Below are 19,066 nucleotides of genomic sequence, written 5' to 3' on the forward strand. Positions count from 1 at the left end.
TGTTCCATTAGTCAGATTTGTCTCCAGGGCCTTGTGCACGTTTACTAGTTTATTCTTTGATGGTGGTACAGTAGTTTCCTGTTCCATTCTATATACTGCTTAGCTCACATGAGCACCATGTGTAATGTGTGAATGTCTAATAATGAATATAGCACATTCTGCAATAAAATGCAAAAAAAAGCATTCATGGATTAAACGGGCTCTCCAAAATTGACAATAAAAACTCATGGTTTAGACAGCAGAAGTTACTTAAGGAGGTATTACCCTTTCCAGAAGTAGCTTCCACTTACGTATCAGTAAAAAGTGATGAAAACTAGAATTTGTTCATTCAGTTATGGTGTTTTTTTACAGAAAGTCAGTGGAATTCAAGCAAACTGAGTGGTACGTAAGCTGGGAAGTGGCAGCACTAATTTGTTTGTGAAACTCTCCACCTAATGCATAACACTGAACGCCAGCAGCACATTCTTAAACTTAAGTGGAAGTTATTAATTGTGAAAAGTATTTAATTGCATTTGTTCCATTACTATAATGTGCCTTTTCCTGATAAATGCACAGGGGACAGCCACCCCAGGCCCCTACTAACTCATTGTTTATCCTCTGCTCCACTAATCAGTGCCACAGAGTAACCTAGTAATTGAGCTAGTAATTCTGCTTTTCCTCCCTCTCCATTGTTGTCTTGTAATTTAATTTATTTTATATAAGTTTTCATTGATTTGTACACTCGTTTGATACAAGCATCATTTTACACAATTCTACAGTATGTTCAATAACTCAGCCACATTTGAAGACTAATAAGTCTACAATTTCAAATTTTATGTTAGACTCACGGTATAATTAACATCCTAATTCAAAACACTTTCCAAAAACAAAATGAAAAACACGTGTGCTACACAGTGCAAACATGCAGTTTTCCCAGGTTTATGCTGATAGAAATATCACCCTTCTGTTGGAGGGTATGCTTCAGGACTTATATCACCAGATACAGCTGTGGTGATGTCGGCTCCTTTTTATGCAAAATATTGTGCCGCATGCAGCCAGTGCAAGACCTTCACACAGTCTGCACAGGCTCAGGCTACAACAGCTTTCATAATCGTTAATGGCCACAGCTCCAAATGACAGAATCATTATTTAACAATGGACCATATTATTCAACCTAATTGGGCAGTGCGGTAGTGCAGTGGTCAGCATTGCTACCTTGCAGCACTGGGGCCCTGGGTTCAATTCCCATGTGTTTTTATCTGTGTAGAGTTTGAATGTTCTCCCTGCGCTCGCTTGGGTTTTTCTCTGGGTGCTCCGGTTTCCTCCCACAGTCCAAAGACAGTTCATTGGCTAGTGGGAAAATTGGACTTGACATGTGTGTGTGTCTGTGTTTGTGTCTGTTTGCCCAACGATGGAGGGCATCCTGTCCAAGGTATATCCTGCCGTGCACCCACTGTTTTTAATTGGATAAAGGTGTTAGAAAATGGATGGATAGATATAACAATATAAGGTTTAGCCTTAGAGCTGGTATTAGGTTTTGGGGTTGTTAATCCTGAGAATGAAAAGGACCTATTATGTTTTCTGAAAAAAACAGACATATACTGCATTCAAACAAAGCAAGTCCCACATCAGCTTCATACTTGATAGTGGACTCTGTGCAACACTACACTGCAGAGCTCTCTGCTGAGTGCAATGAATGGGGGTGATAAATTCTTGAAAAAGACATACCCCAGTGCCGAAGAAGATAAAGAATGCAACAAAAGAGCCACACAGGGATAGTGAACACTGGGGATAAGTGTATTGTGAATAACTGTGAGACTGCTGCTTCCACAGCGCCCAGGGCCAGTGGCAATTAGCTTGCTCACAGTCAGGAATGACAGGGCCCAGGGGAACTGAGTGTCCTGACAGTCGCAGTGACAGCTGGGCCTGTCAGCTCATTCTGAGTGAGAACTTACACTGACGCTAACTGTCACAGGACGACACCCTGCTGCTCAAAGCCCAGCTCCATCTGCAGCCAATCTCAATGTGCCCTACCATTTTTGTTTCACTGAAAACAGAAACGAAAGGCAAACCCTCTCTCCTCTCTTCATTTATTCATCCCAGACTGGTTAAGTAGCACACGTTGCTCATTGCAGATACTGTAGCAGTCCTGGGAGGCTCAAACATTCTTAAATAGAATGAAAGGCAAACTCACTGTTTTCTGCTCTCTTATTTTTTAAATGAGCCATTTTGCAACCCCACCCCCAGCCACACTGGTCTTTCTACTTGAACACTGCTTGCATTCGGTTGTTTGTTTTAATGTCATATTCTCAAGTAGTCAAATGCTAAAAAAACATGCTAGCTTGAGGGTACAATTTATTTTTACAATACAGAATCCAAATGCTTCAAATAAACTGTGGAGGACACGTGCATTGTTTTTTTTTTAAGTATTTTTTTAGCTTTCGTAACTTTGTCATTTCACATTTTATATGCTTTGCGGGCCCTCATACAAAATCAAGCAATCAGTGGTATTTTTATTTTATCCTACAAAAATACCCCACATCAGTGAAGCCTCTAGTGTTCAACATTAAAAGATTGCAGATTGAAAGATTGAAGCTTTCAAATTCAGTTAAAAAAGCTTGTTAATGTATGGTTATCATATACATTATCTCTTAGACTTCAATATTTATGCCATCAACTGAAAACTGCTGCCTTAAAAACTATTTTGCACTTTGCTACTAACAGTGAACAAAACCTGAGAATACAGGAATGTTTGTACTCTTACTTTCCTTTCTCCCCACTCTTGGTAAACTAGTTTTGTTCACTGCTCCCCACAAATTGCTAACAAGGAAATTCAAAGTCTCTGTAGCTCTTCTCAGATTTAACTGGTAATTACAGTAAGTCTGTCAATGTGATTTTAACTCACTCTTGGAAATAAAAGAACATCTCATGTTGCCCTGGACTACAGACAAGAGCTGTTTCTACAGGCTTATGTCGTCCCCAACTAGACTTTCAGTGTTTTTGTGTGGTGAAGTTCAACACCAGTCTGATCACTATGACGTGATGAGCTGGGCTGGTCTATACTCAGCACTGCTTAGGGATGGCCCTATCAAAAGAGATCTCCTGGGTTCATTTGCCCCAATTCAATACACAACAGAGAAATCTTGTATTAAAAGACCACTGCCGTAGAAGCAGTCCAGTCACTGGACTCAATATGTCAGTGAATTCTTTTTTCAAAGCTTTCGCACAACAGATTGTAAAGAAGCAGTTGTCTGCAGCAGGCCACAGTGTCTGATAGAACTAAAAGCACACAGTTTTGAGTGAGTGGCTCAATGGAAGTCTGTCCTGTTTAAAAATCACTTGCAATAACCACATAAACAAAGCCTGACACACATCTTTTACAAGGTCACAGAGACAGCAAGTCTCAAGCAACGACAAACCTATTACAAATCCATGAGGACCAGCTTAAAAATGATCTCACAAAATCCCTACTACAAACTATGCAATCCTATAACATTATATATTAAACCCCAGAAGGAGAAGAAAGTCACCTTCTACCCCTCCTTCAATAATTAGTTTACCTACAGATCCTTAGCAGGCTAATCTTCATGGCTCATCATATTCTTGAGCTCAGCTATGACAGACAAACAGAGCCTCTATTTTCCACAAACCAAGCTGCATAGCCTGCAACTACAAACACATGTAAAACATGTAAAAGAAAAAAATCAAATAAAACCTTCTAATCCCTCTGCTCCCGGTTTCATTCCAAATAGATGAGGTCAGTGTTACCAGCTATTGCTTTTTGTAATTTGGACACAAGTTAAGCAAGACAGAAAAAACAGTCAACAAGTGTGAGGATAATACAGCTGTCCCCAATACCCTGTTGTTCCTGTATCTCCGTGTTTAAAAACAGCAGGATTGCTTAGTACTGTTAATAACATTTTGGATCTGAAAGCACTTTACATCTATGTGGTAATCCACCACTGAAGTGCAGTACCCACCTGGATGATGTGTGCCAGGCGATCTGCACCAGTGCCCTCACTCCACAGCACATCAGGTGGAGAAGTGAGGAACTACTTTATTGATTGAATTAAGGGGGGGGGGTTAAGATTATGAAAGGCCATAAAGGCATTGTCAAGCTATCTTGTTCTATACAGGAAAACAAAAGGAAACACCAAAATTTTCCATCAAACTAAACACCAAAGTATGGAAAGTAAGAATGGCTTTCCTGAGAGGAAGAACAAGAAAAAAAAACATTTTCAGCTGATGCTATTTCTCTAGGTATGTTCGGTTTACTGTTCCCAAACATTCCCTTAACCCTATGCAAAATCCTGAACCACTAAAGTCAATAACAGGGCACTTTTCTGCATACTCTCCTTCCACCATACACAGGATAATTAAATCAATTGGTATGGATCTGCAGATAAAGCCACAGAACAAACAGGCACAGAAAACAATATGTCCATGCTGGTCAGTGACAGGGTGATTAGAAAGTGCTCCTGGGGGCTTTTGTCTAAGTGAGCAGGACTTTCTAAAGGAACTTCATCCTCCCTTTGTTCTGCATGCTAATACACAGAAGAATGTATGTTAGTTCAGCTCTGGAGATAACCTGCCTGCCAACTCAAACACTTGGAATCTGAGGAGCCTCTCTGGCCTGTGTCATTTACGTGAGAACAGACCTGTACTGTAGCTGCAAAGGGCAGCTGGTCCCAAGTATTTTAGATTTTATTCACATTTCACTTTGACTTTCTGCACGGTTTAAACGTGTTCATCAACCCACTCGACTGCATGCCGGGAGTAGCATAGGGTGTGCTGCAATGATGTGCATGCTTCTTACACCCAACATGTGAATCTGCAGCAACAGATATGACTCAGGTCACATTATTAAAAATAAAAAACAAAAACCATGTTTTATGTTTAATGTTTAATCTGAAATGTGCAGTCTCCTCATCCTGGCAGGAGCTGGTGATGCTGAAACGTGGAGCTCTTCTTCAGCCGGTTTCTGTTTTACAGCATGTCCAACAAACCTGAAAAAGGAATCTAGCCCCCCTGCAAGCAATTCCCACATGAACAGTTGTCTGTCTCACGTGTACAAACTGAGCGAACAACACAACACTTGATTATACATTTCATTCATTCATTTTTTATTGTTCTCATATGTGACTTTTCCAAAGTTCCGCTGTTCTGAACATGCCCCACTGTGCTGCAGCAGACTGGTTCAGAATTAAGGCTTTAGGACAATGTCATTTAGGAATCTGTGATCTTATGTAAGTTGTCGCAATAATAATTTCTTATTGCACAAGTTTCCTGTCTAGCTTTGCATACAGCATTATCCACATCACTTTGTAACTGAGAATATACATTCGCCAGCAGTGAAACTCATGACCTGCATCACTTAAGCATATTGTTGAGAGACAGCAGATAGGAATGCAGGTTTATAGACAGAAATAGATTGGAAACTTTGCAACTGATTTTTTTATTATTCGTATCCTTACTGTACCACAGGACACATAGAATAGAGTCTATGCAGCATGACAAAACCAAGATAATTGTAGAATATAGTCGACAGAGTGATTCCGAAATTTTTCTTGCAGCTGTATTTAAGGATGAGGGATTTCAGTGTCATCAAAAAGTTCATTGCTCAAGTTGTAGTGGATGAAAAAGATAAAATATAATCTGGGCAGTGCTGAAATCAAGGCTGATTCTGCATAGTACCCAACAGAATTTCATATCAAAATGAGTGGTCAACATATGACTTTTTTATACTTTCTTGGAGAGACAGCCACCTCTCATTTTGAACGCAGATGGAAGCTTTCGGAAGCCTATGAAATAGTTTTTAGGCTTCCACTGAAATCCTGCCAGTGCCCTTGAACAACACTGTAACATGATTACAGTGCCTCTTGCTACAAGTAAAAGTGATAGTATCAGAAACAATTTCATCATAAGAAACATCTTAGATGGTATATAACAGCTAGAAGGTCTTTCAGTTTTTATTCACTCTCACAATTATGTCTCTGAAATATAATCGGAGATTACACTGAGATTACATTTGTTTTTTTTTTCTTTGTACCGTTTGCATGTGTGAAATTGAAAACTAGATTGATGCACACTGCTAATCTTTTATTACACACATAGAATATATACACACAATGTATGCGTGTGTCAAAATTCTTCACATCATTCTGGTATTATCTTATACACAGGGTAATATAAAAATATGGTCATAGCTGTAGTGATCTTTCTAGAAGACAGGGTGTTAATAGGCAGATAAGCAAGGAAGTGCAGCCTAGATATTACCCTGTGGGATCAAACGCTAGCCAGACAGCTATTCATCTACATTCTACAGCTCTGATGTCACAGAACCAGCAGCTTTAGTTAGGAGTGCATCAGAGGCAGTTCACATTAAAATGACTCGATCTTAAAAGCAAAGCCAGCTTTTCACCAGTAGTCACATAACCAGAGCTGGCTATACAGCAAGAGAGGCACCAAAGCCTCACAGGTAGGCAATGAAGTGGGGAGCACAGCTACCTTAACCATGGGGATAAACCCCAGGGGTACAACTTACAGAAGCCAATTTAACCTCTCCTCCACATCTTGGGGAGGTGGGCAGAAACCAGAGAACAAGGCCAAACCCTACACAACGAAAGGGAAAGCAACCATGCAGACTCCACACAGATGGTCGCCTGGTGTTGTAATCTAACCCGGGACCCTGCAGATGCTGCTTCAGTAAAACACGTTTATTTACACACACGTAGTACATTTTCATGTCTAGTTTAATAACTTCTTAAACGTACATGCTTTGTACTGATAATCCAATTAACATTTATTACTGCAAATAATAAATGCTCTGTAATCTTGAAGAAAAGCATGCAAACAAATATCTGTAGTAATAACAGCAAGTGAGTGAGTTCTGGGGTATGGGTCAAAATAAGTTTGAGTATACAAATTTGTGTTACAAATTAGACTAATGAATGAAGGCACCCATCCTGTAGGCAAGCACTCTGTAAGGTGTGTACACTCATCTTCATCAGCATTCCAGGGGAAATCGTCTCTGATTTCGACCATCTAAGGATTCCAGGACTCATGATGGGTTGTCTTCCCCCAGAGGCCCACAAGGCAGGTTTACAGCCTTGAGCTCCAACCGAACCCCGGTTATCTCAGCGAGAATGAGAGTGTGCACAGGTAGTACGACATTTGTGAAGATTAAATCTGAGAAAATATCCGTGCCAAGATAGTAACGCCTAGAACTGTTTCGTGCCTCCATTCACCGGGAGTCAAGGATGATGTCCTCACAAGAACAGAAATACAAACTTGAAGTTGTGTGGGTTAGAGATCTCACACAAGTACAGTTTCTGCACAAAGTGTACGCCAACCTCAAAAGTCTGGCCGTGTCTGCCCTACTCCATTTCATGCTTTGTGTTTTGTCAAAGCGACATTACCTCTAAGTCTGTGACAATTTGCAATGAGCCCTCTTACTGCAGAGTCCAGGAGGGCTAAAAAAAACAGATGTGCTCATCTCAGGTGCATGTTTGTGTCTGTACTGTATGTATTCGTTTTCCCCCCCTTAATGTGTGTGTTACCCTGCAGATCCACACAGCTCCTTGAAATAAATTGTTACAAGCAGGTGATGACAAAACAAACACTATGTTGTTGCTCTTGGGCTGCAGTCACACTCAAGCAGGCCATTAAAGCAAAGAAAAACAAACTCAAGCTTCTCCTGTCATCGGGGTTCCTTTAACTGCCTCTGTGGAGCAAATAACTTCACACAAGCATCTGCTATAAGGGATCATTAAGCTTGCAAATAGATTACACAGACAAGAGGAAAACAAAGGAGCTCACAGACACCAAGCATATGATGTGGGTGAGAGCATGACGGGGTCTGTGGGAGAAACTCCGAGAGAGTCTAAGAAAAGAGTAGAGAGAATCAGACATCAGCCTGCAGCTGCAGAACAAGGAACGAACTGCACCAGAAATAAAAGGAAAAGAAAGTTGAAGAACACTGAAGGAAGACAAATATGGGAGGATAGGTCAATGAAAATCAGAGGAAAAAGTATCCAGAACAGGTGGAAGAACATTTGATTCCTACATTGCATAATAAGAAAAGAAAATGGATGTGTGCTTCACGAGGTACTACATAATATTGCATTAACATGGCTGCATTTCTTAATATACAAAGATTAATAAACACAAAACGCAAGATGCCAGAAGCCCTTCACCTTTTGCCTTTTAGAGAAGCATGTTAGGATTAGAAGTATCATTCGCCACAATTGATCTTGGCCAAAGCCCCTCTGCCTCCCCATCAGCCTGCTCTGTAAACAGATAAATCCCTGGATCAATGCAACTCATTGTACTTGAATTATTGACTACAGGCTCTCTGGCCATGCATCCCAGGCCCCGCTTTAAACTGGAAAAAACAAACCCGGAATCAAACAGAGGGGGGAGGCGCCAGTGTGAAAAATCTACTTTTCAATAATGGGTTTAGGGAGAGAAGAAGAAAGTAAGATGGAAAAAACAAGCCATGTCATTGATCGGTGTAGGGGTAATCTTTCTGTGTGTAAACTAATGACATTTCAGGGGTGGTAAAGACTGGATGAGATCAATTCATTTGCACTGGAATGCCTTTGTTCTACGCTAATCCTTAACTATCTATAAGTAATTAACCTTGCAGAGAATTAAAAAAAAGAAAGGAAAAAGAGTCAAGTTGCGTGTGTCACCAGAGTACTGGCAAATGCAGGCTAATAGACTGGGCCAAGAAAAGTCAACGACACCCCAGTCAGAGCAATAGAGAGAGTCTGTCTATTTTTAAGATGTTAAAAAATGAAGTGTGCCTTTTTAATTAGGACATTCACCTGCAGGAATAAAATACTTTGGTAACAAAGGTTAAAAACAAAAAGAAGCATCTGATATGTTTATCCACTCTTGTCTGGAATGACAGAGTATCCTAAGTCACAGTCTGAAGAAAGCTGTAATTTCAATCCACAAATGGCAATGAGCACCAGGCCTTCAATCCACACGACACTGAGCCCTCTACAGACAGATGGAGTTCACGCTTTGTCTGATTTCCAGGAGAAATTGAGCTTTTTTCTATTACAGTAAGTGTGGTTTGTCTTATTTTGACATGGGTGTTAATGGTCCCTCTCTCTAGTGCCGGCTGCTTCATATAACACCCTCTGGCAGTTATGATACAGGACAGAACAAACTCCATCTGAAGCACAGATATCTTTCCAGGCACTAGAGACACAGTTGTCTCAGCTCTCTGCTCACAAGCACAGAGCACTCAGGTGTCTCTACTGGGGAGTACTGGGGAGGCTATGACCAGGCCAGTCCTGAAACACTTTTGAGCGCCTAAACACAAATAAAACCCCTTGTTTTTAACTATTACTACAGACTGTGGAAGAAATAGGCATGACACTCCTCAACTGCATGCTTTAAAAATGGCCTGATTGAACACAGCACAATAAATCTGTTTAGAGGCTACAGTTAGACAAGGTCTGAAGAGCATTTGCATTTCATTTTGTCACTGATGTCTTGCAAACTACCACAGACTTTTGTTATTAGGCAAAACCATGTTAGACACACAGGTATTTACTCTGAAATGGAAGAGAAATGTGGAATGAGCTCTCAAACAGCCTCAGGGCTCGAGTCCGACAGCTCCACAAGTCCCTCTCTTACTCAATCACACAGAGCTCCACTGCACACCGAGACAGCAGGAGAGTCGTGTCGCATTTTCTTCTGGAAATTAGACGCGAGTCAAAAAGGAAAAAAAAAAGGCGGATTGTAGGCTGAAACTCCTTTTCTTACTTTGTATTGGACTTAAGAACAAGATACTAAAGTGTTCTGTTCTCATCTCATGTCCTTCATCACCTCTCTCCTGCTTTGTGCAGATGGAAAAGAGTAGATGTAAGAGGAGCACAGGTCTAACACTGTTCAAGCCATGATACTGCAGGTCACACTGCAGAGGACAGTAGGCTCAGCTTAGATGGGGTATATGGCATTTTTAGATTTTGAATCAAGATCCTGCCTACTTACAGAAATATTCAGAAGAGCAGGGGTGTCCAGAGTAGACCTCAGTGTCCTTAATGAGACCTTCATTCTAGTTCAGGTTCGGGCTCTCTAATCTGCTTAATTATAATAGCTGACCTGCTGAAGTACTTTCTCACTCGCTCATGAAGAATGGCTGCCCTGCACCACCCAAGTGGTTGCTGCACTTCACTGAAAGATAAAGTGACTCCTTCCCTAGATTTAAAGTGCTCTGGGAATCCTCTGCATGACAGATGATAAACAAAATGCAGGGAATTATTTTTATTACAACAAAACATTGCACTTTCTTCTCTTTCCAGGTGCCACTGCTACATGGCGAGCCAAGCTCATCCTTAGCAATTCAAAACTACAACACCGGCTGCAATCCACCATTTGAGTGCAGCCACTTCTGGAGTAACTGCCACAGTCTGCTCCATCCCAGGTTGGGACCCACGCTTTTGGGACTACAGGACCAAACTGTAATCCAAAGCCACCTGGGAAGCCAGTCACTTCCATGTTGTTATTATTCACAAATAACATTCTCCATTCATCCATCCATTTTCTAACTGCTTTATCCAAAACAGAGTCACAGAGCCTATCTACCATTTTGTAACTTATACTATATTCAGCGAAGGACTTACCGACAAACTCAGAGAGGAAGACAACGAAGAAGGGGGTGACCAGGTCATTTATGCCCTGCACGTAGCCACTGGCCGGGTGGCGAATGGCCCAGATGAACAGGATCCGCTCAAAGACCTGCAACAGGGCAGAGGGGCATCAGCATGGGTGCGGTTACAGTGCGGCCACAGGAAATGAAGCACAGCAGTCCTGACAGAGACTAGCACTGCACCTGGATTCACCTGCAGGTGCAACAGGAGCGTTTTTTGAAGTAGACTTATTTTAAAAGCCATTCATTCAATAGTCCTGAATTTTAAGTTATGAACGCAATAAGCCAACACTTTTTTATTGTTTTTTTCCCCCACTCATAGCATTTTGTCTTGAAAAAATAGTGACAATGTCATCAAGTGTGTCTGTTACATGAAGGTGCACACAAATGTAGACACCTGCTCTGCTGTGTGCATCCTAAAAACGACATTCTTCCACGTAATCAGAGAATGCTGTCCAATTGCTGGACTGCTGTGGGGCGGTATGTTTCAGGTAAACCCACATACCTACTGTGACAGCAGTAAGATGACAAAATGCGTGTTAGGTCAGCAATTGTGGTGATGAAGCAATCACTGCAGCAATACAACCTATGATCACGTCTGCAGGAATCTTTAACCTTGATATTGATATCACTGTCGTCCACTTTTCTCTCTGACATGGCTTTGTGCCAATTTGTAGAGGACCTGCTTTATACCAGCCCTGAATAACATCATCCTTACTTACTGACAGTTTTCAGTGCCTGACCAAGTACATGACCAAGGTGGCAGAAGACTATATATCAACTATAGCTGTTATATAAAATTGGTTCATTGGTATTTGTTGCTTTTCATTGCATGTATTGCTTCATTGAGTGGAGTTACATAACACCATCATAACTTGTCACCCAAAAAAAACACGTATCATGATGTATATCCATTTGTGCAAATGATATTATGGTTTCTCAATTACTCATAATGGCTCATAATCAGACACAGCTTCAGCCAAAAGCTAAGAGTAGAACTCCAGGTATAAAAACAAGAGGTGAAATTGATGGAAGACCCTAAGAGTGACCTGAGAGCTGACAAGGGCTTTCTGCAACTCAGTAACAGTAAGTTAAAGTGAATTTATATTTTGGTTTTTATGCATGTTGTGATCTTGCGTAGTGTTTATGAAAGAGTTATGGCAGTGTAATGTAACCCTATTCAAGTACACTAACAAAAATTAATAAAGAAATGTTACATTCATCTAATTAAACAGGCAATAGGAACAGCTAAGTTAGAGAGCATGGGGCAAAATGATAGGACAGACAGCAGTACACTGCAGCAACTCTAAAAATGAATGTGCTGTTACTGCATCTTTACAATATCCCTTGTCTGCCCCCAGTACAAATGGCTCAAAACCGCAGAAATGTTGCAATCTGTTATTCTCAAGTTCCTGTGGCAGCAGCGTCATGAACTGCAAGCTATACATCTCACACTGTACTGTATATACAGTAGTTTTTAACACTCTGAAAAATCTCCCATCTATCAACAAATGGGTAGATTGAAAGAGGCAAAGAAAGAATGAAAGAAAAAGAAAAAATGAAATTCAATGTTGTAAGTGGTGGTAAATGATTGTAATTACTCTGCCATCCTGTGAGGAGGGAGAAGAGGAGTGAGTAATGGAATCTGTCGTTTGGGGAACAAGTGGTAGCACTGAATCTGTTATTGTGGAACATGGCTAATTAGACGATTAATCCCAAACCTTGATGGAATAAAGCATGACACAAAACTAAGTGCGTATACCATCAAACGCCCAGCAGGTAATTAGAGTATTCACTTGCCTCTCTGTGGTCCAGTTTTAACTAATAGCCATGTCCAGGAACACTGAGCACTGATGCCTCTTTGAATGGGCTCATTAGCCTGTGCTAAATTAGACTGCAGGTAATGAGAATCTTAAACACCTGCCCGGCTTCAGTGCAACATCCAACATTCAAACACAAATGACAATAACTGCATCAGCAACACCACAGTCCTGTTCAGTGGGCTATTGATCAAGGCAGATGATTCTCAAGGCACCAAACTAAAACAACAGCAAAGACAGAAAAAGAACAAAGAGAAATAAATAAGAAAGAAAAAAGAAATTCTCTGCCAAGGAAATGGTTATCTCAGCATCGCCCACAGGAGCTGAGTCCAGGGAATATAAGATCAGTAACACAGAGACATCACGCAGGGAGACGTCAAGCCTGCAGGAAAACGTGCACTGCTGGGATGAGCATCTCAATGCTACACACGCACTGGGACTCCTGGCTTTCATTGCAATTTAACTCTAAATTACTTAATTGAACTAATTAATTACATAATTGAACCAATTTAGAGCTCATGTGTGGTTGTAGTGTTTCCCTGGGTACTTGTTTGAAAACAGAAGAGCAGGAGAGTCTTCCGAGAAGCTGTGTAGGCTGCTCTTTGGAAATGACTCACAGAGCGATGGGACACCGTTTCCAACTCAAGGCACTGAAGTTAAAATACGCTTTGTAGCTTTCACACATCAGTGTGCAAAGAAGATTTCAATTTCCCCAGTGCTGACTGGTGATGTGGAGTAACTATTCTTACGACAGGTCTCTGAGCTAAGCAGAGCAAGACTTTGCTCATGGCCTCCGGAAACCAGCACACCAGTCTATTGTCACTACCCATCAGCACTAGCCCAGCCAGTAACTGATGATGGGATACATCAAACATTCCTCTCCCACAGCCATGAGCACTTCAACAACTGTGAGAACCAAGAGGGAATAAAAGCACAGATAAGATTCGTCACGCCTTTCTGAAATATCAAACACAGCTGAGGGCCTTGGGCAGCATTATGATGCTGAATCTCGTCTGAATAATCCTTTTCAAACACCTTTTCAACTTTCATATGCAGATGCTAGTTCAGCATGTGATGGCAGAACAGGAACACTGCAAGTAATCAATATTTCTCATAATCCCACTGCTCCTCTGCTTGAGCTCCTCACTGATGCCATTGTCGACACAACTACCAACGCTGACCAAAAGCTTTTCTGTCAATGACACAGAGAAGATGGAAAGAAAGTGTTTTAATTACTGTCCCACACATCTTTCTGTCAAGATGAATCTGATTTTACTGCCAAAGACACGGAGCATAAATGTCAAGGGGGGAGAAAGAGTAACCCGTTTCTATTTGCCTTTGACAGTTTTCTGCAAAATGCTGTGAGAGCTCCTTGCATTATCATTCAGAGTCTTGTCAACACAAGGTCTCTCCAGTTCACCTAGGAGTTCTTAAACCTCTTTCCAGAGCAGATGGGAGAGCCAATGTTTGGACAAGATTTTTGACAGGCGTGACGGAACTACAAAGGGCGCTAAGGGGGAAATGATATCAAAACAACACTTTCCTTGTCAGTCAGAATGCTGCTCTCTGTTAATCGGGCACAGGAAAAGCCAGAACTTTTTTCAATGGACGAGGGGGCACCAAGATGTAATTTTTTGGAATTCCCACACCTGTTACCACTTTGCAGTTCAAGATGTGGAGTTATGTCAGACAGGTGTCTGCAAAGTACAGTCCAGCAAAGTACAGTAAAGCTGTCTGCTGGGAATGGTCCTTCTCTCCAGAGTGGCCCAGCAAGGACAGGGCAGTCCAGGCCAGCCATGGAGAAAAATGACACAGACCGACCCACGAACCCCACATCCTCTGATAGAGACATGCAGTCATCACATGTGCACTGGACACAAAACAGTATATAACCACAATTATTTCATTAGTCACTGTTTTCACATATGTTTCTATAAATGAGCACCACAAAAAGAATGATCAATTTTTCCACCAGTACTCCTGTGTTCTTGGGAAGTCCAGCAGAGTGAACAAGTCTTTGGTCTTATAACTGGTGTGTTGTGGATTCAAGTCTCCATTGCAGACACTGGTGTTGGACCTTGAGTGAGGTGCTGCACCCCAGTCACCCCAGTCCATCCAGAGGTATAAGTGGGAACCAGCATTGTTGGGGGGTAATTTCTGTAATGGATTGGCATTCTGACACAGGGAACTGTCCCCTTCTCTCTTAATGAAAGGAGACTTTTGTCTCTTTTACAATGTCCTTATTATTAATTTTTTTTTTCAAAATAAGAAATAAGTAATAATACTACTTTTTCTCAAAGCATAACTGTCAAAATTGATTAGATCCCCTGTCTCTCTGGTGTGGATAACAGCACAAAGTCTTTTCCTATAATGTTTAATAAGGTTGGAGAACACATCTTCTCTTGGCCCATTCCTCTATGCAGACATTTTTCAGATCCTTGATGTCGTTAGTCTACACGTACGGACTGCTCTCTTCAATTCAGACATCAGATTTTCAAGTGGGTTTAAGTCCTGAGACTGAGATGGCCATTGTCTTCAGTCAATTATTTCTTTGTTGATTATGAGGCGTGTTTAGAGTCATTGTCATGTTGGAAGGTTCACCTGCGACCAGGTTGCAGCCTTCTGGCAAAGGCAACCAGGTTTTTCACCACAATATCCTGATGCTTAGTACATTGAGCTTAACAAGTGCCCAGAGCCAGTGGCAGCAAACCAGCCCCACTACCTCAACATATTTCACAGTGGGTACAAGGTTCTTTTCTTTGGATGCATCCCTCTCCGATTCCATATGTGCTGGTGGTGTGAGAGTTCAATTTTCTTCACATCTGACTGTAGCACCTGTTTCCAATTAAACTCATCTGGCAAACTCCAGCCAATTCAGTTTCTTGTTGTCAGTAAGGGCTTTCTTCTGGCAACTCTTCCAAATAGCCTGTTAGCATGGATGTAATGTCTAACTGATGATTAGAAAACTTGGTGACACCAAGTGACTCCAACTGGGACCTTGGATTGTTTTTTGCCTCACTGTGTGTGGAGACAAGATAGACCTGCATCCTCTTCCTAGTAGTTTAACTACCGTTTCGGTCATTTTGAACTTGTTGATTATTGCCCTAATAGTGCTAAGTGGGATATTTAATATTTTTGTATCATTACCTGAAAAATGACTACCATTTGTCACTTTTGATTTTATTTTCCTTTCCCCATAGTAATGGATGACAAAGGTTTTTCTCATGTGTTTTACCTTTTTTTATACCCTGGTGAAACAGGAAGTCCAAAAAAGGTTCCTGAGTTGTATTTAAATAAGCAGAATTGAATTGCTGATTGCATTTTGTTTGATTTCCTTTAAAATACATAGGGAACCAGTAATTTTGACACCTCTATTTTGGAGAAAAAATAGAATTACTAATTTTAAAACATGTTTTGAACTGACTATTATAATAAAAGCCTGTCATTTTCCTATTTTGGGGGCATACAATATAGCTCATTATCTGTGCTATTTATTTTATACAGCTTTTTTGTTCATCTTAATCAAGGGTGCCAATAATTATTGAGCTTACAGCAGATGAAAAAGAGCAAAAATATCAATAATAAACTGTATGTAACAGAGATCCCTAAATAATGCTTTGTTTTACTCCCTTGAGATGCAGCTGTTCTATTTGTCCACAAAATAGAGGTTGTGCAATGAGTCTTGCACCCTCTATTCAATCTGTATGCTGGGCTTTTCTGCTTCTGATCTAGCAGTAGGGTGTTGGGGGGATGATTTTACATTCACACATCCTTACACTGTACTATGTTACTTCAATCTTCAGCATTGTGATTCTGATTTTTACAGGTTTCTGTTATCCATTTTTTACAGAGAACCCTTTATTTGTGCCTAATGCTTAAACCCAGCAGAGGCAACTAATAACAGATGTAGAGGTGGCCTTGCTCGTTGCCGTGAACACCATCAAAGTGATTTTTATGTAATATAAGGGCAACATGGTTTGCAGCTGAAATCTCAGCTGTTCAATCAAAGCAAATCACAGCCATGGCAACTTGTCAAAGGTTCTGGAGCCAACTCTGTTCAGATAGATATGCTAAAAAAAACATAGCATAAAACTTATGGGTATAGCTACATAACCACTGAACCATCTCACTAATTACCCACGTCAAGATTAAACCTTGCTGCATAAGACAGGAATGCAAATACTGCTTTCTCTTTCTAACACACGTTTCTAACACATGTAACTCAGAACATTTCCCATTTCCATTTACATTGTGATTCTGTGCTTTTACCCTGGTTTTATTATCTGCTATTCATTTTACCATGTAAACTTGAATACATGAAACTACAAGAACTCCATGGTCTCACATAACAGATGTTAGAAGCGATTATCAGCATAATATGGTAAATTGAGGAGTGTGGGAATGCACAGTATGATGAAAGCAAGGTCAAGTACAGTAAAAATAGAAAGCCTTGATAAAAGTTAAACAAATACTAATTAAAGCATGGTAAGTTTAATAGGACTAATACGTGTGACAGGTAAGTTCACCATGTGAGAACGTTTTTATCAGTATCATCTTTTTGATAATATACAGTATGTTGCCATTCTTTCCCAAACAAAGTGCTCAACTCCAGAAGGACACTAATAATCATTCTAGTAAAAGACTAGATGTGTGAAAGCCAGGCGAGAGGGAAAAAAAACACATAACCATTAAGCTGTCCAAAGTTTATTTTGGACAACTGCTCTCTCCTAGGCAGAGGTCAAGGAATTAAGCACAATGTAGACTTTCACAAAAGAAGGACATTTCTTTGCTTTTCCTTTTTCAGAAAAACCTGATACTAATTATTAACGCCTAAAAAAAACCAACCGCTGTGAGTCTAAAGGTTAATGCTCAAGGTAAAAATGGCATTTGAATTTCAGCAGGAGAAGAAAATTACAGCTTCAATAGTAATTGCAGTTGTAAAGTACACGGAAAGCAGTTTCTGTATTGAAATGCTAGCAGCTTAGTGGAGCACATTGTGCAAAAATGAAAGCAAAACCAAATGCTTTGGGAGAACATGGGGAAGCAGGTGAGCTTATTAATTATATCCCAGATTAATTGTATGGATATCATTTACTGAAATACCTGTTCCCACCTATTGAAGAGAACGGCCTGTGTTTGTAACAGAAGGGTGCAATTGCCTATAATGTTATTAGAGGAATAGTCTAGGCTCAGTTAAATTGGCTTTTCTACTCGGCTGAACAAGTATTTCACAGGAACATTTTGCACTTAGCAGGCGGGTGCCGATCATGTTTACCATACAAGTTCTCCTCCTTACAGACATACCCAAGGCCGTTTTAACAGGATTAAATGGCTCAGCTCACACAGCAGTTACCCTGCAAAATGAGTTAAGAAAAAGCCAGGAGAGAGAGCCACACCAGTGTCTTTTGACAAAAGCATGCTTAACCGCTGTTTGTGTAAACTGTCATTCCCAGGGTTTAACCTCAGAATTAATATGTAGCAGCACACCATTTTTTGTTGTCTGTCTTAAGAGTTTTATCTTAAAGCTTGCGGGAGTAAGGTTTACTGCCGAAAGTCAGAAGAGAACGGAGACAAGATCACGGTAACCGTTGTAGGGAAGTGTCTGGAATAAACAAGGTGCTACAAAAACACAGCTGGGGGGGTCCAAGTGCCTCAGTCAACAAGGCTCATGCAGACGTCACACTGGAGCTCCAGACCAGTGGCTTATACCTAGGCAATGTCACTGGCTGTGATCAGGGGTACCCCGGCAGTGGCGCACTGCTGACATCACAGAGGTGGGTCAGGCTCACAGTCTATCCTCATCCTCACACACCACTGTGACCCCATGAGCTTCCTGGGCTCTGCAAGCTTGTGGTGCTTTCGATCAGAACTGCATCTTCCATGCCTAGATGCTGCTGCTGTCTATACCTATTGGGAATGACTTCTTTGTTTAAATAACCTCAAAAGGGTCATTCGAGCACAACATCTCACTGGCAGGAGCATGCTAGTGCACATGAAACTCACGGAGCTAATCTGAACCATGGTGCTAAGCACAGGATTGGACTTGTAGGGCTTCAGCCTTTCAGATTCACCCCATGTCACACTTTGAGATCCTTCCTTCTTGCACAGAACTGACAAAGTTCTTCCCTAGCAGGCTTCCATCCTTCCATCGTCTATGGTACCCAAACCTTCACAGTTTTTCTGCTCTCCAACACCTGAACTTGCTACCTTGCAATCAGCTCTGGTCGTCTCTCTGGCCCTTGTTCTAGAAAACAGGGGTAAATTGTGGACTTCATGTACACTGTTCTTTCTTTGACCTTTTTTTCACCCTGCAAGCAGCAAAGTTAACATCTAGTGAAGAGCGAACCAGCTCTTGGTGATAAAACACTGCAAGTCTGGCTCCCAGGTATCACCAGCAGCAAGGGCTCCTGTCCCAGGGGCAGGATGAGCTCTTCAGCAAGACGTCGCATGTTCAAGCCTTAGTCATGCCGCCAGCAAACTGCTAACAATCACGTGTCTCAGCCTTGCCTGTTCCCTCTCAGGGTTTCCAGCAGAACAGCGATGGCTCGACTCCACCAACAGGCACCGACACTCCTGTGCAGCGCTGCAGAGCTGGTAGTGT

At 41.2% G+C, this 19,066-nt stretch overlaps 1 protein-coding gene across 2 annotated transcripts in view; it reads right to left on the minus strand.

Moving 5' to 3' along the window:
• The window catches only part of tbc1d22b (TBC1 domain family, member 22B), a 129,944-nt gene that overhangs the window by 52,586 nt on the left and 58,292 nt on the right, over positions 1 to 19,066 (minus strand). For both annotated transcript variants that reach the window (XM_088640187.1, XM_088640186.1), the window contains one exon: positions 10,620 to 10,734. In XM_088640187.1, the coding sequence (XP_088496313.1) occupies positions 10,620 to 10,734 (115 nt within the window). The remainder of the gene's footprint in view (positions 1 to 10,619; positions 10,735 to 19,066) is intronic.

This window comes from Lepisosteus platostomus, chromosome 7, assembly GCF_059453375.1.
Source record: "Lepisosteus platostomus isolate fLepPlt1 chromosome 7, fLepPlt1.hap1, whole genome shotgun sequence".
Taxonomy (NCBI): domain Eukaryota; kingdom Metazoa; phylum Chordata; class Actinopteri; order Semionotiformes; family Lepisosteidae; genus Lepisosteus; species Lepisosteus platostomus.